Source organism: Gymnoscopelus braueri (genome assembly GCF_963280865.1).
Source record: "Gymnoscopelus braueri genome assembly, chromosome: 8".
Classification (NCBI taxonomy): Eukaryota; Metazoa; Chordata; class Actinopteri; order Myctophiformes; family Myctophidae; genus Gymnoscopelus; species Gymnoscopelus braueri.
This window is the reverse complement of record NC_137609.1, coordinates 22899673-22924566: the sequence shown is the minus strand read 5'-3', so window position 1 is coordinate 22924566 and position 24894 is coordinate 22899673. Positions and strand designations below refer to the sequence as shown.

Below are 24894 nucleotides of genomic sequence, written 5' to 3'. Positions count from 1 at the left end.
TACGAGCGACGCCCACTGCACTCTGGTTGGTTGGGAAATGAAACACTTCCTCATACCGAGTACACCGACGCGCTGGGCCAGGCTTTTATTTTTTAGCTAAACTAAACAATAAAAGCCTGGAGATCGAGGCTAAACTTTGCATGATATACTGTACACATCTCTTCAGGAAGCCATGTCCCACAAGGCTTCCTGAAGACTGTACAGTAGGAGTGTACAGTAGGCTATATATCAATATCTATCCTCAATAACAGGAAGATGGTGCCCTCCAGAATAAAAACAATAAGAGTTTTCATGGAAGGGCAAAATATTCCTAAAATAATCTCTCAAAATGTCTCATCCTCGTTTTTGTAGAAAAGGGTTGAGACTCGGGAGGTACCTTTGCATTGTTAGGGACAACGTGCCTCGGCAGGGCTCTCATTTACCAGTTTGAGGGGGAAGGTCGATGCAGAAAGAGTGGGGGATGAGAGGAAGAGTTGAAGTCCCCTGACACTCCATTAGCATGGCCAGCTCTTTAAGAGCTGTCATTAGGATGCATGCCCATGTCACAGTACGCTCATCATCTTTTGGTCCACGGCAAAGATAGATGGAAGATGGCAGAGGGAGGAAGGGAGGAGATGATGAAGAACATTTTAATCATGCTTGCTCCAATTACCCATTGAAATGGGAAGCGAGGGGTTCCGGTGACGTCATGGCCAAGACAGACGCTTGAATCTCAAGCTCCGCCGAGCCCTTCTAAAATAGCCCTATAAAGTATGTAAAAACTAACAAATGATGAAGGAAACGTATTGACATGGTCACTAAAGAATGTTGGGAGATAAGAAATCGAAGAAGACGGATTCTATCAGTGGAAACAAGGAAGAGACAGGACCGCGTCCAAACACAAGGCAGCTAAAGCTAACACAGCTAAAGCTAACAGGACCAACGCAAGCCATGGCTGCCGGCGGTATCGGTGGGGAGTCTGAGATGCTAACGGAGATAAGAAAGCTCCGACAGGAGAATAATGACAATTATAAGGACACAAAAACCTCGCTGAACAGACTGGAGGCCTCCATGGCTGAAATAAAACAACGGATGGATAAGTTGGACGAGAGAGTCACCGTAGCAGAACAAAGGATGATATGGCTGGCTTTATTAAGGATTTCCTGATTGCTAATTTGGATTTGGAAGAGGAGCTAGTCGTACGGGTGGTTAGGGCCCATCGCTCGGCCGGCCCCAAACCAAGAGATCCGTCTGCACCACCGAGGTCCATAATTGTGCGATTCCTAGACCAAGGCGTGAAACAAACAATCTTGCAACAAGCGTGGTCACAAGGGAACATCGAGTTTGAGGGGAAAAGAGTCTTTTTTGATAATGACTACTCACAAAACCTACAAAGAAAGAGGAAAAGTGTGTGGGAAGTGATTAAAAAACTGAAAGACAAGAACATTAAAGCCAAGACAATCTATCCGGCCCAAATAAAGATCTTTTTGGACACCGGAGAGAAGGTCTTCCCCTCTTTACTGGATGCGCAAGCCACGCTGGAGAAGATTGGAATTGACATCGATGTGGAGGAACGAGATCTACTCGACAGAGTGCTGCTGCCAAGGGACGGATGGAAGACGCAAAGAGAGAAAAAGAAAGGCAGCGCGCTGAATCTGGTGGATGTCGAATCCCTCATTCATGAAGACGCAGACGGACAATCAAAGTAATCGACAACATTGCATCTCATCTGTGGACATTAAAAAGGACCTTGAGTTAACTGGCGAGACTGAATCTCATCCGTGAACATCTAGGAGGACAGTAAGTTATCTGATCGGACACTGATAAAATTGGATCATTTGTTAGTAGTATGAGGACTTAAGTGAAAAATTATGTAGAGGGCATGGTTTAGCATAGGACATGGGGGTGGGGGGAATACTCTGCTTTTTCGGGGGGGGGAGGGAGGGTTGGCAGGCAGGCAGATGAAAGTGCATTTATACTGAAGTTTGACTTTAAGGCTGTTTTTTTATTTTTATTTTTTATTGTGTGCATATATGTGGGTAGGCATATATAGGTATGTGTATAAGTAGGTATAAGCACTATTTTATTTTATTTTTTTAAATTTACATCTGTACCTGCTGGGTGAAGGGGGGCCTAATATAAGTATGTTTAGTCTAAGGTTTGTTTATATTCTAGTTGTGCCTTCCAGAGGGGGAGGGAGGGGGATAGGGGAGACAATAGAGAGCAAATGAAGAACATACAAAAAAGTTAGCTTGTGTTTTAGGCCTCCTTCAGGGTTGGGGTGGAGGGGGGGCGGGTGGCAGAGGAAAGTGTGTTTATACTGAAGCCTGACTTCGTGGTTATTTTATTATTTTATTTGTTTATTCTTCATTCCTAACATTTTTGTACATGCCAAGACAGAGGGGGGGGGGGGTGGGGAGGTAGGATCCTACACGTTTAAGTGTGATCGCTTGGACCCTGTTATGGGTTATTGGAGTGAATTTTGTTGTGCTGTTGTGGTGGGGTTTATAGACAAATTGGTTTTGCCTTCCGGGGGAGGGGGGGAATGTGGAGAGGTGGGGGTTGGGAGAGGGACTTTTACATTTAGGCTTGATCATGTGGACCCCATATAGGTAATTGGGGCCCCTCTGGTATCAGGGACGGTGTCTTTATTTATTTTATTTTTTTGCGTTGTTGTGTTGTTTGATATTGTAGGGGGGGGGGCTGTGGCCGGGGTGGTTGGTCGGCATGCCCGTTGGGCTTGTCGATCTGCTGTTTTCGGCCGGGGCTTTCCCCGCAGTGCTGACACAGGATCTTGATGGTTAAATTAGAGTTATTTTTATTAGAGTCTTGTCTCCCAGAGAGGGGGGGGGAAGCAGGTGAGGGGGTGAACATATTTCAGTTTGGCTTCGGGGCTATTTTATTTTCTTAATTTCTACATTTGACCACTTCTGTAGTCTGTACATGTGGGGAAAGGGTTGGGGGGAGGGGGCCCATTCGGATCCCATGTGGGTTACTGGAGTCCCTTAGGGTCCAGTGCTAATATATTTTTCTGCTTTGTACTATGGGGTGGGGGGCTTTGGTGGGGGGGGGTTGATCGGGGGGCCCGTGGCGTGTCGTGGCCTGGTGCGTTGTGGGCCCGCCGGCCCGCCCTTCTCGGCCGGAGCCTTATCATCCATGCTGATGTTGGGGTCTGATGGGTTTTTCTTTCCACTTTCAATTTATAGTTTGTACATAAGGGGGGACAGATGAGGGAGTGTATATATTGAAGCATGGCGTGGAAGCTAGTATATTATTTGTATTTCTACATCATATCATCTCTATACCTGTCGGACAAGGGGGGGGGGGGCTATATATTTAAGTTGAATTTAGAGCCTACTAGGGTTGGCCCTTTAAGAGGGTGGGGGGGGGCGAGAGGGAGTGGAGTGTTCCTCACTTCCCCGAACTTTCACTTGATCTGAAGGGGCTTTGGTGGGAGGGGAGGGTGGAAGCATGCTCTAGGAGTAATGCAAACTAAGCAACGCGACAAGGGGGACATAGGGTGGAGTTCCGTTGCATCTGCACTTTGTGCAACCTTTTCAGGGGGTGAAAGCCCTCTGCCCAGGATGCTCCTTGAGTGGTTTTTGTTGTGTGTTTTTTGTTTTTGGAAGGAGCGTCCTATGGGTTTTTTCGAGGCCTTATACTTTAAGAGGCCGTTTCTCTATGTTTTGTGTTTTCAACTTTGTTTTATGTTTTTCGGCAAACTTTTGAGGACAGGACAGATACTTGGAACTAATTTTATTTTTTATGCATGGCAAAACAAGATGGTCGGACATGAAGGGGATTGTGTAGAATATACCAGGGTGTTAATTAGGATAAATAAGACAAAATATGAGTAATTTGAATTTTATTACATACAATGTAAAAGGGATTAATAACCCCATAAAAAGAAAGAAAATTCTTAGTCAGCTGAAGAGACTAAATTGTACAATAGCGTTGCTACAGGAGACACATTTAGACGACAAAGAACACCAGAAACTAAAAAGGGAATGGGTTGGCCAGGTTTTTAGTGCATCATACGATAAAGGGAAAAAAAGGGGAGTGGCAATATTGTGTCATAAAGCGGTGTGTTTTGTACCAGAAAAAATATATGATGATAAAAAAGGCCGGGTCATTTTGGTGGTTGGTACAATAGGGGATACATATCTGACTATTTTGAATTTATATGCTCCAAACGAAGAAGACCCCAGCTTCTTCAGGGATGTTGCGTCACTGCTGGCTGACAATGCGAAAGGAATGATTATTTCTGGAGGCGACTATAACGCAGTCGTGAATCAGCAGATTGATAAGAAGCCATCGGTGGTCAGCCCAAAATCACAAAAAACAGCAGCTCTGTGTGGCATGATGGAGGAATTGGGGCTAGTAGACATTTGGCGACTGAAACATCCTAGGGAGAGGGATTTTACTTTTTTTTCCAGGGTACATGGTAGTCACTCCCGTATTGACATGTTTTGTGTCTCTAAACAGGATGCACATAAAGTAATGAGCTGTCATATTGAACCCATAACTATCTCAGACCACAGCCCAGTGGTAATGTCCGTGAATGTGGACTCAGGTGCGCGCCCTAGATACTGGAGACTTAATGTTTCCTTATTAAACAATCCAGAGGTGGTTCAAAAAATTAAAGAGGAAATACAAAATTACTTGGAACTAAACGATAATGGAGAAGTCTCCCCGTCCATTTTGTGGGGGGGCGGCAAAAGCGGTAATAAGAGGTAAGATAATTGCCATCTCCTCGGGCCTAAAAAAGGAAAGAGAGCAAAAACAAGTACAATTGGAAAATAGTATAAAAAAATTGGAAAGGGAACATAAAAATTCAGGCAGCAAGAAGGTTTTGGGAACGCTAGACCAACACAGACAGGAGCTTAATGATTTACTGACATATAAGGCAGAAGGTGCACTACGATTCACAAGTCAAAAATATTATGAAGCCGGTAACAGGGCGAGCCGCTTATTAGCATTTCAATTGCGTAAGGCACAGGCAGGAAGGACAGTGTCAAAGGTGGTGGACCCGGGCTCCAACAATTTGGTCTCACATCCTAATGATATTGCAAAGGCTTTTTCTACATTTTACAAAAAATTATATGAATCTCCAATGGTTGAAAACAAGGAAGATAAAATTAAAGCTCTTATGGAAAAAATCAATTTACCTAAATTAAGCGAAGAAGATTCACAATTTATGGTAGACCCAATTTCAATGGAGGAAATTGAAGAAGTAATAAAAACATTAAAAAATAATAAATCTCCTGGTGTAGACGGATACTCAGGGGAATTTTACAAATGTTTCAGGAAGGAGATCATCCCCCTTTTACAGAGGGTATTTAACTATGCTCTTGGAGAAAAGGACCCCCCTAAATGTTGGTCAGAGGCGATCATTACTGTGATCCATAAGGAAGGCAAGGACCCTACTTTCTGTGCCTCATATAGGCCTATAAGCCTATTATGCAATGATGTGAAGATATTGAGCTCTATCATGGCCAAGAGAATACAGAAGTGCATTACCAAGATAATAAATCCTGATCAGACAGGCTTCATGCCTGGACGACAGGGAATACATAATATTAGGAGAACTTTGAATATAATGTCTATAGCCCGTAGGAGTAAACAAACATCGATGCTGCTTAGTCTGGATGCGGAGAAAGCGTTTGATAGACTAGATTGGCTGTACTTGGAACATGCATTGGGAAAAATGGGATTTCATTCAATTTTTATTGACTGGATTAAGGTTTTGTATTCTGGTCCAGTATCCAAAGTTAGAGTTAACGGTTATACATCTGAACAATTTGGGCTGAGAAGAGGCGCAAGACAGGGTTGCCCACTGTCTCCGTTGCTGTTTGCAATAAATATAGAAGTATTAGCAGAATTAATAAGGGGAAATCCTAACATATCCGGGATATCAAATGGACCTAATCGACACGTCATATCGTTATATGCAGATGATGTCATTTTGTATATCAGTGACCCTTCAAAGTCCATCCCAATAGTCATGGACTGCTTGGATGAGTTTGGGATAGTGTCTGGTTACAAGGTCAATGAAACAAAATCGGAGGCTATGATGCTGGTTGGGGAGTTTCCATCTCATTTGGCGGGGAGGGCCTCATTTAATTGGTCGCCCCATGGTTTCAGATATTTAGGGATTAAGATAACATCAGACACCTCAAAATTATATAAAGCAAATTACGGTAAATTAATAGATCAATTAAAATTAGATTTGGCACGGTGGGAGATTCTCCCGCTTTCGCTAATTGGTAGAATTGAGACAGTCAGGATGAATATTCTCCCTAGATTATTGTTTCTTTTCCAGGCGTTGCCTGTCCCGATCCCGGCCTCAGTGTTTAAGTCACTAGATAAGATGATGTCGGCTTTCATATGGCAAAAGAGGAAACCAAGGATTAAATGGAAAATGCTAGGCTACCCAAAAGATCAAGGGGGGCTTAATCTTCCAAATTTAAGACATTATTATTGGGCGGCTCAATTGAGTGGACTGGTGGAATGGATAAGACAAGATAAAGATACAAATTGGCTAGATTTGGAGAGAAATTCATGTCCACAGGTACCTCTTGAGTCATTGCCTTCTTTGGAGCTTAAAAAATGGAATAATCTCAAGTTAAATAATGAATGGATGAGTTGCACGTATAAAGTCTGGTCTTTGGTAAGAAAGAAATTGAAGCTGTCCCTATCAATATCGAGAGCCACTAGAATAGATAGGAATGAGGATTTTCTACCAAGCAAACTGGACTCGGGTTTCAGAGTGTGGACAGAGAAAGGTCTTGTTACAATTCACCAGTTGCTTGAGGGGAATTCCATTAAATCATTTAAACAGTTACAGGATAGATTTGGTTTGGATACAAAAGACTTTTACAAATACTTACAGGTGAGAAGCTATCTGCTGTCACATAAGGATTGGGAGATTTTGAGACAACCACCAACCCCTTTGGAACTGTTTTTAATTAGGATAACGGAGGAAAAAAAAGGGGAAAAAATTATATCTCAAATATACAACTGTTTGCAGTCCATAGTATCAGGGAACACATTAGAGATTAAATCAAAATGGGAACTGGAAATGAAGATGAGGAGTGGGTAAGGGCTTGTGAAGGAGGTCACAGAATCACAAACAGCCCATTGTGGAAAGAATTCAATTGGAAAACAAAAATGAGATATTTCAGAACTCCCCTCATGGTTTCCAAATTTGATGTAAATACTACAGAATTATGTTGGAGGGACTGCAAGCAGATTGGGGACCATACCCATGTGTTTTGGGATTGCCCTAAATTGGAGAATTACTGGAAGGGAATACGCACAGAAGTCCAAGCTATTCTTAACATAGATTTACCATTAGACCCGAAAATATATATTATTGGAGTGGTTCCGGAGGGGCTGGTGGACATACAGAAGGTTTATATCCTACACATTCTTTTGTTGATTGCGAGAAAAATGATTACTCTATCCTGGCTGAAACCTTTACCACCTACGACCAGCCAGTGGCATGAGAAGATATTGAAAATGTATACTATGGAAAAAATTACTGCCAAGCTCCAGATGAAGTACGATGCGTTCCTAAAAAAGTGGGCCCCAGTTATAGGATACTTTAATCTGCCTATATGAAAGCCAATGTTAGTATGTACTATATGTCATGATATTTTTGTTTTGTTTTATTTTTGTATTTGTTTTTGTGCTGTAACTAATTATATTTGATCTCCAAGTGAATGTCCTGATATTATATTTTATTGAATTATTTAAATATTTAAATCTGATTTAATCTGTTTCTTAATATGTTTGCCGAATTGTCCTGTTTGTTTTTCTTTTTTGTGGTATTTTTCTGTTTTGTCTTTTCTTTCTGTCTTTTTGTGTTTTTATTTTAGTTTATTTGCTTAAAAATATTTGTAAGCTGTGAATATTCTCTGCAGAAAGCAAATAAACGTCTTTGTTCAAAAAAAAGAAATGGGAAGCGAGGAAAGCAATACCAGGAGAGGAGAGGAGAGGAGAGGAGAGGAGAAGCCAGAGCCACGGAAAATAAAGCATGTTATCTTGTGATCTGAACTCTACCCAGAAGCCAGCAGCCATGGCTCCAGTGCTCCATGTCTTGTAATGACCTTGATCCCATCCTATAGATCTGCTGATCTGATGATTTCAAGACACTGGCAGGTCCAATTTGAAGGCCCAGCGAACAGTGGAAGACCCAGTCTCTGAATCCACCCCCCCCTCCCTCCATCCCCATTACAGGCAGGCTGGGAAAATATAATTTGTAGAGTATTAAGATAGAAAGTCTCCCTTTGTCCTCACTCTGGGAGCGCTGTTGTGTTTCCACTCCTCTGAACAATGGCTCACAGATCCCACTGAGCTGTCTTGTGGAAAATTTGCTGAAAGCATATTGCAGAAATCTGAAGTCAGACGCAAACATGGATGTGTGTGTGTGTGTGTGTGAGTAAGCAGACATACATACGCAAATGCGTGCAAAGGATGTGTACTGTTTACTCTGTTGGAAATCCACAACAAAGGAAGATGCTCCACTCTCGATAACGAGATGCACTCAAGCAGGGCTGAGTGGTGGGGAAGCATAGTGAGACACACACACACACACACACACACACACACACACACACACACACACACACACACACACACACACACACACACACACACACACACACACACACACACACACACACACACACACACACACACCACCACCACCACCACACACTTTTATGTGAAAGAGTCTTTCTTAGATCCCCTGGTGGGGGGGGGGGGGTTGGGGTAGACACTTTATCTGGGATATGTCAGAGAGGAAACATCCAATCTCCTTTAAAATCCTATTCATATTCACGTATGTGTGAATGCGTGCGTGTGTGCGTGCGAGAGTCCCATTGTTGGTGACTAGGCTAAAGTTCAGTCCACTGACCTTGTTAAATGTTGACACGTTGACGGCGTTGTTCCTCCAAAGCATTTCCGCCAAATATTTCACAAGGCAGGCACACATGTAGTACGTGAACACAAAGCACCTGGAGACCACAGCCCTGTCAATGTCTTGACTGAGCTGTTATTTATACAGGACTCCTGTCTGGTCTGGATCTCCTGCTATGACCTTTCAATCATCCTGCTCTCATTCTCATCACCTTAGCGTGCACACACACACACGCACACGCACACGCACACGCACACACACACACACACACACACACACACACACACACACACACACACACACACACACACACACACACACACACACACACACACACACACACACACACACACACACCTGCCTTCACCACAGGTCCCCCACGAGGTGGGCCGTTGAGATGAGGACTGAAGGTAATGGTTTCCATTTCCTCTTTAATGCCAGTGGGTCAGAGAGCAGCGTCGGGGTAGGGCTTCATTACAGCAGCACAGCAGGGTCTCTTGTCTCTTGGAAGAATTCATTATACTGCCCCCCCCCCCCCCCCCCCAGCCTGGCTGCATCCTACAGTAGCATCAGACCCCACCAGCCTCCATCAACACTGCCATCACCACCACACATTTAAATCTTTATTCAGCACTACTACCGCACATCCTTTTACATACACATGCAAGCAGACGGCGATAAAGACAGATAGTGTCCTGAACATACTACATCGCTGTGTGCAGACTTACACAGAAATAACTCAACATAATGTACAGCATTTGTATGCACGCTTTGCACACAAACACACAATGCGCGCATGTGCAGGCAGTTAGCCAACAAAGGATGTAAATGATATCCATTTGTATGCACACACACACATACGCACAGGTTGATTAATGGGAGCTCGTGCAGAGTTGCGTGAGAACGGCTCTGCTAGAAGCATCCAAATGCAGGGCACCTATATTGCTTTTTGCGCACATCATGTTCATACTGATTCAGTTATGTCGTCCGTTGTCCTTGTTATGTAGAAAATGTAGATGAATATATATGTTTTAATGCCTGTCATGAAAATTGCTGAAGATAAAGCAAAGTTAACTGAATTGCACATGTTCCTGAAAAAGTATAAAAGATAAATAAGGGCCAGAAAGTAAGGCTAATGTCATATCCACTGTAGCACTGCTGCTGTATCATTGTCCCATGCTGACTGCAGTGAGATACACTGGGTTAACGTGAACAGTAGCGACTACGACAGGGATGAGTGGGTGGGCAATGTCGTGTGGCTAGGATGCCGTGCTGATGGACAGTCCCTCTGGGACCCAGGACAGACAACAAAACTCAGGGGAGACCCGGCTTAAAGATTTAACCTCGGGGCCAAGGGCTGTTACCACAGTGTCACGATGTTAATGTCAACTACACAGGTGGTTTGCTAGTGTGCATGTGCATAGACTTGGACGTGTTCGTGTACACACACACACACACACACACACACACACACACACACACACACACACACACACACACACACACACACACACACACACACACACACACACACACACACACACACAGCTGAATGTTTAGAGAGCCTGCCTGGCCAGCAATGTGTCCCTGAGCAAGACACTTAACTGGTCACTGGGTGAGGCTGAAAACGGAATTTCCCCCGCGGGAGCAAGTAGGTCTAATTATTTGTTATTACACACACACGCACGCACGCACACTCACGCACGCACACACACACTATACTGAACATCACCTTGACCACATGACCTAACTACATCTCCATTGCTCTGTTGTGTCAACGGTTGTGTCAACCACCTCTTCATTATGTTAAGAAACCATGGTGTGGGAAAAAAATGCTTAACATTTGATTGATGTCTTCAATTCTCATTGCCTTTTTGTCTCGTGTACATCATTTATTCTCCCATCCATGCATGTGAAGTATTTAGTTTCCTATGCTAATTCAATCTACAGTGTGAGATGGATGGATTGGGCGACAGATTAGTTTGAGTTTGGGTGTACACACTATTAGTAAAATTGACACAGCCGCTTGTGTGTGTGTTGTAGGTTGGCTCACAAGGGATGCGAAAGTCAAGGGCGAGCTATTTATCAGAGGTTTAAAATTAATCTGAAACATAAAAAAATTGATGGAGTTATGGAAATGGAAGTGATTAAGTTGATAGATTAGATGCAGGATGGAGATTTGTGTGTCTTAACTAGCACTACGACGTGCCTATGGAGATTTGCAGTCGTAAAAATGACTTCATAATGGCATGGTATACTCTGGAAATTACAAGACTCGCACCAGATTGTTGAGAAAGGTGGGGTTGCAGTAGCTTATTTACACATCTTTCTCTTTGGACTTTCTTTAAAGATAAATAGACCTTTAATGATTCAGTTGCCGTGGCAGTAACGTAGTTATGACACACAGGACAGATACAAAAAAAAGATACAACTAGGAGTAAAGAGTAATAATAATAATACAAATATTAAGCGTGTTGGCCTAATTTATACTGTATGAGCCAAGCCATCGCTCCAGCTCATAACGTGTTGCAGCGCAACACGCTGTGAGCTTGTAGATTGGCCAATTTCGGCAAATATATTTTGTGTCGCGGGGGAAAAGGGAAAGGCGTGTCTTGTTTAGGGCCCTGGGGACTCCGGTCAATGAAGTACGGTCTATATGGTTTAAGCTAATAGCAAACACATGTTGTCAGTCTAACCTCTTTATGGTGCTTTAAGAGAAGATTAGAGCCCCAAAATTGATATTTCCATTTCCAGTACTATTCCCTCTTTGAATCTAGAACTCTTATTCTAGCTCCATTTGGTCTTGTCCCGTTGACTGTACCAGTATATCACCACCCTCTCATTTGAGTCTGACAGCACAGATTTCTTGGTATCACTTTCCCACAAATGTGATTTTCCTATCTTGTGCCCAAAATATTGCTCAAGGCTGAGGCAGAAAATATGTGCAAAGATACGAACTGTAAACACGTTACATTCAAGTATTTCACCACCTCTCTTCCCTTTCTTTTCTCTCTCTCTCTCTCTCTCTCTCTCTCTCTCTCTCTCTCTCTCTCTCTCTCTCTCTCTCTCTCTCTCTCTCTCTCTCTCTCTCTTCCTGCTCCCACTTTTTGCTCCTTATTGTTGTAGATGCGCTTATTAGGGAGCTGTGTTTTTGGGCTGCCGCTGAGTATGTGATCACCTCCGGCCAAACTTATCAAGGAATGTAGGTAGTTGGTCATTAGCATAATTTCCCAGAGGCGCACTGAGCTTAATTATCAACACGACTTGCCCAGACTACAGCACAGCTCATCACATTAGGACTGAGTCCCTGCTGTTTATGCCCACATCCCGGCTGACTTGCGTACCTGGAAACACATAGCTAGCTTGCACATCCCAACTCCAAATAACTACATTTATCTCACTTGGGGGAGGGGTTGAAATAAAACAACGAATGCTTGGATTATAGCAAATACATAAAAATGCAACACGTTCAGGAGCAAAAGATATTATAAAATCCTTTTGACATGCTATCTGTGGCTTTTGTATTTAACACCATTGATACAATAAGCTATTGACTGTCATCGTAGTGCCATTGCAGATCCTTTTTGCCATTCCTCTTTCCACTGTCTCTCCTTGTACACATTTAATTGAATTTCTTTGGATAATTCAAAAGACATGAATCGTGATACCTGTTCAATAACATGAACAAGTATACATGGATAAAACACAATTCCCATTGTGATCCTTGCTGAATTATTAGTGTGGCCTCCCTGTCTACTTTTTAGCTATCACTAGTTAGTTAGGTAAGTAACAATGAGTGCAGTTTGAAAAGGACAGAATCAGGCTTGTGAAATGTGTTTATGGCTGGAGGTGGTAATTCATTTCATGATGTCATGAGTAATTACAAATATACAACCCTCTGGTAATGGCCAGTCTCAAGGTGCAGGGGCAAGATCCCAGAATGAAGTTGAGCACATAACGATGTTTGGCTTTTGAATAACGGAGCACAAACCATATTTTACCCAGGCATAGACCCTTTTTATCATCGCAATGTTCTAAGTTTTGGTTTATACAATAGGCCTATATCTTCTGTATGTGTGTTATCCTCTGTATATGTTGAGGGACTGTTACTGTGAATCATTTACATCCACTTGCCTGCTTAAATACGTATTTTTATTATCTTACACCTGGAGCTAGACACACTGACCAAATCTGGAATCATATACTGTAACCTGTGTGTCCCACTCTGCATGCACAAAGCGCAATGTTTGTTTGAAGTCTGGAGGATAAAGAACGCTGTAAAGAAAATATCCCTGACAAAAACTGTAGTTTTGATGTATAGCTTTGGGCCTGCATGTGTAATTAAGCAATATTTCTTAGCTTTTTCCAGCATATGGTCGGTGTTCCTGTGTTTCATCACTGCCAAACAGTGGCAACACAAACAAATGAGCGTGTGTGTGCGCTGTGTGTGTGTGCTGCTGCGAGTGTGTATGCATGTGTGTGTGTGCATGTGTGTGTAAATCGTGATTTATTGTACATGTTTACTTGTTGTTTGTTCACATTTGGCGTTGAACTTTGCCCGCACACAGACAGACATTAACCTCAGCGGAAGGTGGAAGCAACAAAATGTTTTTGCTCAGGCAGTGTGGATACCTTTGTTGTTGAGTTAGCGTGACATCAAACAGGTAAACGATTATGTAAGCTACTGTACGTGTTTGTGTAATAGAGAAAGCTGCATGGCTGCCGTGTAATGTATGGGTCCTTTCATCATGCCTTTTGAAGTTGGAACAGTAGCTGCAGATACAATCCCAATTTGGACTGCGGCCAAATGCATACTTCCAGTTCCTCTGCTGGTAACACCCAGTGTGTCCATTGCAGCTCTGTGATGCGAGTGAGTGTCTGCCTGCTACATACCTGCTCTTGTCCCAGTGACACTGGCTAGGATTGACATAATCTTGTAGGTCAGAGTTAATAGGCCGGGCAACAACATGAGTGCATTCTGAATTGGAAACTTGTAATACATTTGTCTTTCCCCTCTGCTACTTACATCCCCCTCGACTACAAGGCTTGAAAATGTGATAGCTGCCTGCCTTATCAAACGTCTTTGATAAGGTCAAACAGTGAGACAGTTCTCTTGAAGTGAGCTGTTGTCCCAGGATGTAAATTGTCCCTCTGATTGCTAATACAATACTCCTTCAGATTTTGTCCAAAATTAAATTATTTTCATATTCCCTTCACGTTGGGCAAGATTGCCTTCCAAAGTTTGTGGGAGAGGCCTATTTTATAAAAAATGGTAACAGGCAGAGATTCAGTGTGTCTTCCAGAGAGACCCGCGGACACAGGATACAGGCATTTGATCGCACTCTGCACAAACCTTCGCTGGGTCATTTGCGACACACACACCGAGTTTGAAGTCAATCAGTCGGACGGTGCTCAAGTTATGCACAGGACAGTCAGACATACAGAGAGACATACAGACACACAGGTTTCTTCCATTTATAGATAGATCCATGTGTACATTTTCACATCGTGTATAACGTTTGTGTGTGATATTCAAAGAGTCATATGTCCTAGTGTGCGCGGTGATAATAATCTGCATTTGATGCACAATGGTAAGGAAACAGAACTGACTGGTGACACCACGCCGCGAACAGCCTTTTTGCATGTAGTTGAAGGCAAGAGGGCGCGGGGGGCGGGTGGGGAGAGAGCCTGGCGACGCGAGCTATGTTAGTGCACTGAGTGGCAGTTGGGGCAAACGCAAACAGTCCCCACAACATCATTTACGATTCTGTGCCTATCGGTACATAACTCGGACGGCGCTTAGTCGACTAGCAGACCATCGGCCGGTCGTCGCGGGCACTCGCGCCTGGAGGCGCTCGGGCGCGACTCCTCGGCCTCAAGGTCTGCTGAGTCGGCGCGCCTCCGTCATGGTCCAAAACTATACTTTATCGATGAAAAAAAGTATTCTGCGGTTGTTTGAAAAAGAAATGTCCCAAGCGGGAGTCGTAACCAGACTCTCAGTGTTAGTGGATATAGAGTCTAATGATTAGCGAGGTGCGCCACTGAGGCCGATGCTGGAATTAGGTATTTGGGCTGTATTAGAATGTGACGTCCTAATTCTTCTAATGTAGAGGAAAGAAGTCCCCGCCCGCCCAATCGGGGCGAGGTTTCCCCCAACTACATGCAAAAATGTACGGTTCAATCTAATTCAAGTCTCCCCATTGCTAATGCTAACAGAGTTATAGCAGTCAGTGTAGAGTGCTAATAGAGTTTGATCCAAAGCAGAAGTCGCGGTGTGGTAATGAATGGCGCCTACAGACTCCCAGGATGGGCTATCTAATTAAAAACTTCCATGGAGCATGTAGGGGAATGTTGGATTACTGTAGGGATATCAATGAGATACTGTTTGGGTAGTGTATAGGTCAGGAACCCCTGATATCCCCATAAAATAAAATGAACATTGTTTTGTCAGTTTTGTTGATGTGTATGAGCACAATGAAGTTTTTTATTTATTAATTAATTTCGAATATCAGTAGAATATCCAAAGCAGTGCTGAATTTTGCATCCATATACTAAAATATGTTATACTAGAAGTAGAAACCTTATAATCCCCTGTGTGTGTGTGTGTGTGTGTGTGTGTGTGTGTGTGTGTGTGTGTGTGTGTGTGTGTGTGTGTGTGTGTGTGTGTGTGTGTGTGTGTGTGTGTGTGTGTGTGTGTGTGTGTGTGTGTGTGTGTGTGTGTGTGCGCGTGTGCGTGTGTGTGAAGGTGCGCACTTGCATTTCTATATAGTATGTGTGTGCATGCCCACACATGGTGTGTGCATGAAACCCTTAGGCAGCCTTATGTGATTGTGATTGTAGAGAGCGATGGAAGCCAGAAGTGAATTGCTGCACTGTCACGCATCGATGCCAGCTCATCACACACCTACCTGCCACACATACACTTTCAATCTCTTTCTCATTCTTGCTGAAGTGCAACTATGTATCACCAATCTCTGAGTGTGACTTACCATGTCTTGCTAAATCACAGAGAGGTGAGCAGTCAAGGGAGGCCAGAGGAAAGTGAACCGAGTCTTATTTAGGTAAAGGTCTGCCAACTTCAGCAAGTAGCACACTATTCTCTTTTATTTTTTGTCAATTTGTTCTCTGCTTCCATGGTGACACACACACACACACACACACACACACACACACACACACACACACACACACACACACACACACACACACACACACACACACACACACACACACACACACACACACACACACACACACACACACACACACACAGGTATTAGCCATTCAATATTGCACACAAAGACATCCAGAGCTCCACAGCAACCTGTGAAAATAGCTGAAACTGGTCAACAATGAAATCTAGTGCTCTTGAAAGCTCCTGGTTGCTACGCCTTTCAGAATCAATATTTTACTCCCTGAGTCAGAGGTCTGAGTACACTTGAAAGCTGCTGGAGTGTGCATTCACACAAACTGTCAGTCAAATGTAATTATAGACTATTGTGAGTAATTTGACAGTTTTTGGGTCCTTGATTTTTTTAGGTTTGCAAGCTGTTAAGTTGTTGTGTACTGAGACAATAGGAGAAAACTTATTTTGACAAATTTGAGCCCATGCCGTCGGCCCGTCATACTAGTGTAAACACTTGGATATTGCTTAACAGTGTGGTGAATTGATAGAGCGTATTTGTTCTGAGGGCGATTTACCATCATTAACTTCACGTTGATTGTGCTGTTGTTGCGTGCAGGCAGAGATGATGAGGCAAAAAGCTGCTGTTGTGCCTTCACCATTTGTCTTTCTTCGATTACAGGTGATTTAATTTTATCCAGTTATACTCGTCTGAAACAACAAAAACATCAGCAGACATTGAGTTGTTATATGCTCACATTAGATTAGGTTGCAATGGAATTATTGAGGAAAACCTGAGTAGCAAATAATTTAATAACTGATTATGAATGAAGCATTACAGGTAAAGGGCAATAATGCAATTGCAACTGCTTCATACAGGAGTACTGTATCAGTGTGCATTGTTGCTTTCACAATATTTTCTATCTACAAATGCCTGACTTTTGGGTATGAATAGGAGAGATTAAAAAATGGATTTGTGGCAAGTTGGCTAACTTGAATGTCCTCCTCTCACCCTTAGACACTGTCTTGTCGAGCCATTATTATAGCCTTTTGGACTCAGCCATCCCACCTTATTTGGGTTAGATATGCACTCTACACCTCTCTTCTTCCCCTGATCTGAGCGCCCATAATGCATGCTGTTGATTGGGGCTTGGAATCTGAGTACTACACTGTGGATATTAGGAGGCAGGGGGGAGATGATGGAGACGCTTTAATGCTTTTTAAGTGCCCAGTGGCTATTGTGTAGACAGCTCTTTAAACCCTCTATAATTGCATTTTAATGGCAATTCCTTGTAGCTAACAGCGTTTATTAGTGCTACCTGTCACCCAACACTGGTTTTAACACTTCCATGTTCTGAGCAGCGTTTGGCTGGCCAGACTAAGACGCTGAGACACAATTACCTGTGGTGGTTTAGGTAATGCTCTGTAAATTCTTCAGCAGGTGTTCGGGTTTTTTAAGTTACTCGGTGGGCATTTGCAGTTCCACCAACTGCCTTCCTGGACATTCCTTCTTTCATAGCATCTCAGCAGCTCTCCCCTGTCATGATTAGATAGCTCCTTCATAGTCACCACTACATTACATTATGTAACAAGTTATATCAGTAAAGATGTGTTCACTGCGCATATACAGTACATGGACATGGGTCCATCTATACATTTGTGTCCTGGACTGGTAGCTTAATCGGTAGAGCTCTCACCTTTGGACCACAATGACATGGGTTCGATCCCGGGCACTGCCAACTGAGCGTATGAGTATGACGGCTTGGGTGCGTCAAAAGGTGTGGTAATTACTGGGAGCTGATGTTCTCTTTCGTGGTCGAGACTGGCTCTCCACTCAGAGAACCAGGGTTACATCGGATGTAACCCACCGTTCTCTTTCGTGGTCGAGACTGGCTCTCCACTACATATTATTCAATATGTATGGGAACTGACCCTCCCGTACATATTGAATAATATATAGTGGAGAGCCAGTCTCTCCACTCAGAGAACCTGGGTTACATCGGATGTAACCAGCCGTTAGCTGTTGCACAGGTGTTCAGCAATCCATCTCCCAGGGGTCTTACGCATTGAAACAGGGATAGACTCCCGCATTCTTGGCTACCAAGACAATAAGCCTCTCCGACTTACTTGATTACATGGACATGGGTGCACAGACAGGCGGGCGCGTGCACGCACGCGCGCACACACACACACACACACACACACACACACACACACACACACACAATGCATGAGTAATGAATCCTTTGAGGTTTGTAGAAGCAGTCGCACTGCCTGGTGAATCATGGGGTTGTCTTTCACCATCCCTTCCATACGTCATTGGCTTGTTCTTTTGTTATCAGTGTCCATTCAGACTGTGGACTGAACTAGAATGTAGACATTAGACTCCATTACTGGGCATAAACAGAAATGTGCAAAACTCGCAATGTGTTGGTGATGAGTGGGCACAAAAAAATGTTCATCCAGTGTAGCCAGACATACTGTATTTGAGATAGATGGGATTTGATGGGTTCACTGAGCACTCAGGACCAAGGTGGTGTAGCATTAGCATGTGATTTAGGTATGGCTATCAAAAGCCATATCTTAAGCCTCCTCATTCTGCTGTAAGTGTTATTTTTGTTTAAAACAAAGTATTTTGATAATAGGTTGACACTCTATATTCTGATAGTACTCATGGCTATAGAGTATTTGTTCAGTAACAGGGGTCTCTCCGTCTCAACAGCTATTTGATAAACAGAAATTTCATTTTCAGGTGGGTCACCAATTTAATCCCATCAAGACAACACATTTATCATCTTCAATTTTGTAGTGTTAATCACTTCCAATTTCACATGTTTATCCTATATCCTATATATGAGTTCTCTCAGCTGTTTGGATGAAATTGGTATATTGACCTGAAATTATATTTTCTGTTTACTGAAGACTAAGAGCTGGAGAGAGGAGGAGACCCCTGTTACTGTCTATACAGGGGTATCAAACTCGTATTAGGTCACGGGCCATACTGGTTAAAATGCAACTTTATGTGGGCTGGACCAGTTGTGCACGCGTGAACATGCACGGCATGCATGCACACGCGCACACATTTTTTCCCAACCTTCTCTCATGTGTCTCAGTCTTTGCTATAACTATAAAATGTTTCTCTTCATGACTTATTTATTTTGTAAAGATATTTTTGGGGCTTTTCTGCCTTTTAATTGATAGAGCACAGTAGAGATGGACAGGAAACAGGGAGAGAGAGATGGAAGAGACATGCAGTAACGATTGTCGGGAATGGGACTCGAACCAGCGATGCACTGCGCTAGGCCAGCGGTCCGGACCTCACTTCATGAATTTTGAAGAACATTGGCAAGCATTATACTCACATCTGGCATGCGGGCTGCCAGTTTGACACCCCTGCTCCCCTGCCAATGATTACCATGGGAATATAGAGCTATTTAACAATTATTTTATCAAGAGAATTTCACTTACACCCCCTTTAATTAAGATCAAGAGTTTGAAGGTCTATATAAAGTCGAAACACATGGAGAGTTTTCAGCCTTTGATAATACGTTGATTATACATCATTTCCACAATTCTGCTCCCATTAACAGTGGGATAGAGATTATCAACCTGAGCTACACAGCACTTATCAGATCTAGACGACAACTACCCTCTGTACCCGCCTCTTTATCCAGCACTCAGCCTGCTCTCCTGCCTCTTGTTTCAGACCATTGCCTTCATTTCATCTCTGCATCGATTATTTCGGGGGGATCTGCAGTGTTGTTCATTATTTAGCCATTCCGAGAGGTTAGTGTGGACATTTGTTTTAAATACCATCATCTCTAGGAGGGGAGGAGATGGGAGGAGCCTTGATGGCAACAACCCCCCCCCCCACCACACCCCCCAGCCTGTGTCTTTGTGTGCCTTCCACAGAAGCCAACAGTAGTTTGATAAAAGAAGGTCATTAAAGTGTCATTAGCAGTAGTACTTTGCGGATCCAGCCAGGCCCCTGCAGATAATACATGGAGCCATTCTAACAGCAGGGCTGGACATTGGCATGAGGAGCATAAGGTTTACTTCATACTTAATTACACAACTGTCTGTGTGGATTGAAGAAAATAACACAATTTCATCTGAAAAACATTATAGATGAATATGATCTATGAATTAACCTTAAGACTCAGGGAGTCAGGCATAACAACATCTGTGAACTGCATGGAATGACACCAGGGCAGGCTAGTCCAGAGATTTGCTCTGCTCAGGGCCATGTTTAGTTTTCTCCGATTCCAATTATCTTCCCACGCTTCTCTTTTTTTCTTTTTTCTTTTTTACTTACTACACCTCTCTTCCTGTTTTCTTTTCTTTTCCTGCATTCTGTTATTATATCTCCTGCAGTCTATCCTGAACTGCCCAAAGTCGGACCAGAACATCAAACTATAACCCCCACCCAACACACATACTTCTTTTTGGCAGAATAATTCACTGCCTCGACTTATCATTGATTTAATACTTATACAGTTAGTTACTGCATTTTATCTTCCCACTTAAGTGCTGCCCTTGAAATTGGGGACGTTGATGATGCCTGGAATCAATTATGCACACCGTAACAAAAAGATGTGTTTGTTGTGCTCTGTAGACGGCAGCTCACAACCACAAGTCTATGCTTAATTAGACCCTATCCCACCCTCATTCAGCTACAGTGTGACACCTGGGCCTGGCATTGTAAGGGAAATCATCCCCTCAGAATGAATAAGAGCAGCAATGATACTCTGTAGCTGCAGAGTCGATAACCACTTGGCAGCAACTGCTGGCAGACTTGACTCAATTTGTAAAAGTGAGCCACTTTCTGACTGCATAGGCTCAGAGGATACTGTCTGGGAGAGCTGATCACCACAGAACTGCCAAGCCGGCTTTCATTTTGGGAATGAGGAGCGCTAATGGATTTCTGGACACACTATTCACTTTCCTCCTGGCAGTTACTTTTTTACTTAATGCACAAAAACCCTATTCCTCCATCATCTGCTGACTTGTGGAATGATCAGTGTTGTGATTTATTTTCACATATCTCCTCGGACAATACATTTTCAACTTGAATATATTGAGAGAGAGTGCAAATGGGGATGAACACCGGTGAAGCACCCTAAATTATTGCTCCACTTCACTCTTGTCAGACTGCCTGAAATGCAAATCCTCTACTGCCATCAAGTGGCTCTGAGTAATTATGGCAGAAAGAAAACTACAGTAGACAGTGATCTGATCCCAGGTACCAGTCAGATCCATGAACAGTAAAAGGAAAAAAAAAACTTTATTTTTCCCATTCTTAAAAGAAACAAGCTATGTAATTTGCATGAGCATTTGTTTTTAGCTGTACAAAGACGATGTTCATCTCTGTGTTTTTGTTCCATGTGACTAAGTTTTGGTTCTGTTTGTCCCCACAGTTTTCATCATGGGTTCTGGGCTGCTGGTGTACCCCTTTGGCCTAAACTCCACACTGGTGAGGTCCTTCTGCGGGCACTCGGACATCTACTACGCTGGCGACTGCCAGATCGGCTGGGGCTACATGCTGGCAATTGTAGGAGTCATGCTGACCCTCTTTCTGCCCTTCTTTGCGAAATATGCACCAAAGGAGCAGCTGTCACCCACTCCTCTGCCCACTCTCTTATAGTGCACTGGATTGATCGCTGGTATGGCTCTCTACTACTTTATCTTTGATGTCATAGAGAGAACTCACACGTCCCTTTGTTCTTAATAGGATGCTGTTTGAGAAGAAACTCCACTCTGTCCTTACTGACCCAACACGGAACATGTACCATCTTCCTTCATCAAAAGCTTCTTTTATTTGAATAATATAATTTGAATGAAAACATGTTGACATATAAACATGTGACAATAAAGGGCCGTTTTCACCAAGCTCTTTTAAGTATAACGATAACTATAACAAATGTTATATCATTCACCATTGTCTTTGTTATAGTTGTGGTGTGGACTGTGCCATCCATTTCAGATGATAAAAAAAGATATCTTTATAGTTATAGTGCTTGGTGTGAACGGCCCTTAACTCACAGTTTTGATATTATTCTCTTAAACATTATTATAATTTTAATTAAACCCAACTTTAGCTGATTATAATCACATATATATATACATAAACGCACACATATACACACATATGTATATAAAGTACTGACTGCATTAACCCCAGTTCACAAGCAAATTAATACAAACATAACTACAACAGTTTTTAATGTTTTAAAAAAAAAGCCTCATTACTACATTCTATGCATATTGAACTGTCTGCAGTGGGCAGTAAGAGTGGTCGACATGTGTAACATTCCAAAACAGCCAGGATGTTTGTCTGCATAAAGAGAATGTGACATGAAACTTGTGAATTACCTGGCAGTCCAAGAGACTCTCTAGAAAGAAAATGTGACGTCACCCCATTGAAAGTAATTGCGAAAACCTCCCAAGATGGCGCCACCTGTCCATTGAACGGTTCCTCAAGCTATTATAGAGGGTGCTATACAAGGACATCGTCGTATCAATATGGCTTGGTAAATGGATTTTAACATCTGTTGAGACAAAGCACCACTTCACATGGCCCCGAATTGAGAAAGATAATCGATTGGGAGCCATAGATGTCAGAGTTTGGAATGTAAATAGGACATGGATGTAAAAGAGCTAAGGTTTGGTTCACAAGTTGGACATAAAATAACACTGGATTTGAGAAGATTTAAGGATCAACAGAGGATTTTGGATACTCTGACCTTTCGATCTTTGATCATGGTAATAACACATTGAAACATCTCACAAGCCAGGTTCTCAGAAGAAGTGTTAACAGTGTCACCATTAACTGTAGTAGCGAAAAGGACCCTGTACATACAGCATCTGATCTGCCTCTGAGATGACCAGAAGTCTTCTCTTAACAAGGAAGTGCATTGTAACGAAAAACCATGGTCGTCTAGTAGAGATTTCAAAGCAATGTTGTTATAAATTTCATGCTGGGATACTGCTTCTGTTTGTCAAACCTTCCAGATGTATTAGTGTAATGATTTGCTTGTTAAACCTAAGTATTATTATTTTTGGTGTCTTCACCACATAATGCTAAACACTCTAATTCAGGAAGAAAAAATAACTGAATCAGGCAAAAGGCAAGGTGGTATACCAATTGTCAAAATGCATGCTAACTTGGGGTTTGTTATTGGTGGAACAATTGATCTAGATTTTAAATATCTCTGACCATACCAACTTGTGCCTTTTAACAGAACCAAGAAAGTAATTTAATACTACTATCAGGTTACCATCTACTTCTGCTGAAAAAACTGTGGATCTTATGTAAAGTGTTTAATTTTGTTCTAAATCTGAAATTATTTTTCCTCTGTGGAAATGGTAAAGTGTTTCTCCTGTACTTTGGTATGTTACGGCAAGTATGATCTCACGAACTTGTAGAAATCTTTCTGGGAGAAAAAAAAGCTGACGTCTTCAAATCCTATAAATGATGGCAGAGATAAAGAAAGCAATGTACTTATGTTCAGTAATGACTTGACACATTTTACCAATTACCAAGAAGAGGTAAATCACTCTAATCGTTAAATTAAAAGGTTGTGACATGCCACTAATGCATCCCTGGATTATATGATTTGGAATTTGAGTGGCTGCATTGAGAGCTGCACAAATTGAACGTAGCCTGCAGTTACCTCTGTTTGAGCTGACACATTATTCAATCCATGAGTGAAACATCACTTAAAGTAATAGGCTCATGAGATAAGGTAACGTGTTAGTGTATTTTCATCAACCTTCAACTGCTCTTAAAAGGTTTTCTATTCCATCCCTGTCACGGTCCAAAGAGAAAATGCGTATTTTCCCATTTAGTCTCCCTGTACACTGCCAGTTTCATCAATCTGGGTTCCTGTATTTGTTGTGTGTATTAGTATCTGAATGGTTTCAACTTTAAAGATTCATTGAACATTTAAGTTGCCAATATGAAAGGTTGTGAAAAATGACTGCAATTATGTTGACATATTTTTGCAAAATAAATAAGGAAAGTGATGTAGGTATTGTATTGGACCTCATGCTGTGGTTGATTTTGGTAATGACTGATATATTACACTGGACTTATTCTGACAGTTTGCAGACCCATGGTGTCAAGTCTCAGCACTGGTGAAACCCGTTTTTAGTAGATTCCACATATTGGGTTTTCTATTGTGATGTTTGATTGTAAATAAATTATTGTGTGTGATCTCACTTTTCATCCTGAACTGACCCGTTTTTCAAAAATATATTTTGAGATATTACCTCATCAATGTGTCCGCTTTACCTGAATTACCATCTTAACAATGTTTGTTGTTCTGTGAATTTTATTTGTAATAAAATATTTCATAGTTGCCAAAAGAGTAATTCTATTTTCAAAACTTCTCTTTAAAAAATATTTTGTGTATGGATCTGTACATTAATTTGATCACTGTGTGTGTGTGTGTGTGTGTGTGTGTGTGTGTGTGTGTGTGTGTGTGTGTGTGTGTGTGTGTGTGTGTGTGTGTGTGTGTGTGTGTGTGTGTGTGTGTGTGTGTGTGTGTGAGAATCTGTTAGCACCACTACCCTAAACATGTAATGTTATTTTTAGTAGGAATAAACACAGAAGCACCCGGGAGGAAGTGGACTAACAAAGGGGAGGAGCCAAGCCGAGTTCCTGTTTCTACACAAAAAAGGAGGTGGTGCCCCCAGAGGCTTGCCTACTTTCTATAAATATAAAAATATAACGTGATATACAGTGTATGACTTTTACCTTTACGGCTGTCCACTGTAGTCCCTATTTAGGGCATGTCATAGGTGACATTTTAAAGCAGGTGCAGGCACTCGCTCACCTAGCGGCTTGCTCAGGTACGCCTATAGGCCT

The 24894-nt window shown here is 42.4% G+C and overlaps 1 protein-coding gene across 1 annotated transcript in view; it reads left to right on the top strand.

Annotated features, from left to right (window-relative positions):
* The window catches only part of lhfpl7 (LHFPL tetraspan subfamily member 7), a 111819-nt gene extending 90046 nt beyond the window's left edge, over positions 1-21773 (top strand). The window contains exon 3 of the mRNA XM_080434788.1: positions 21443-21773. Within this exon, the coding sequence (XP_080290914.1) occupies positions 21443-21669 (227 nt within the window). The 3' untranslated portion in view covers positions 21670-21773. The remainder of the gene's footprint in view (positions 1-21442) is intronic.
* Positions 21774-24894: the final 3121 nt, after the last annotated feature.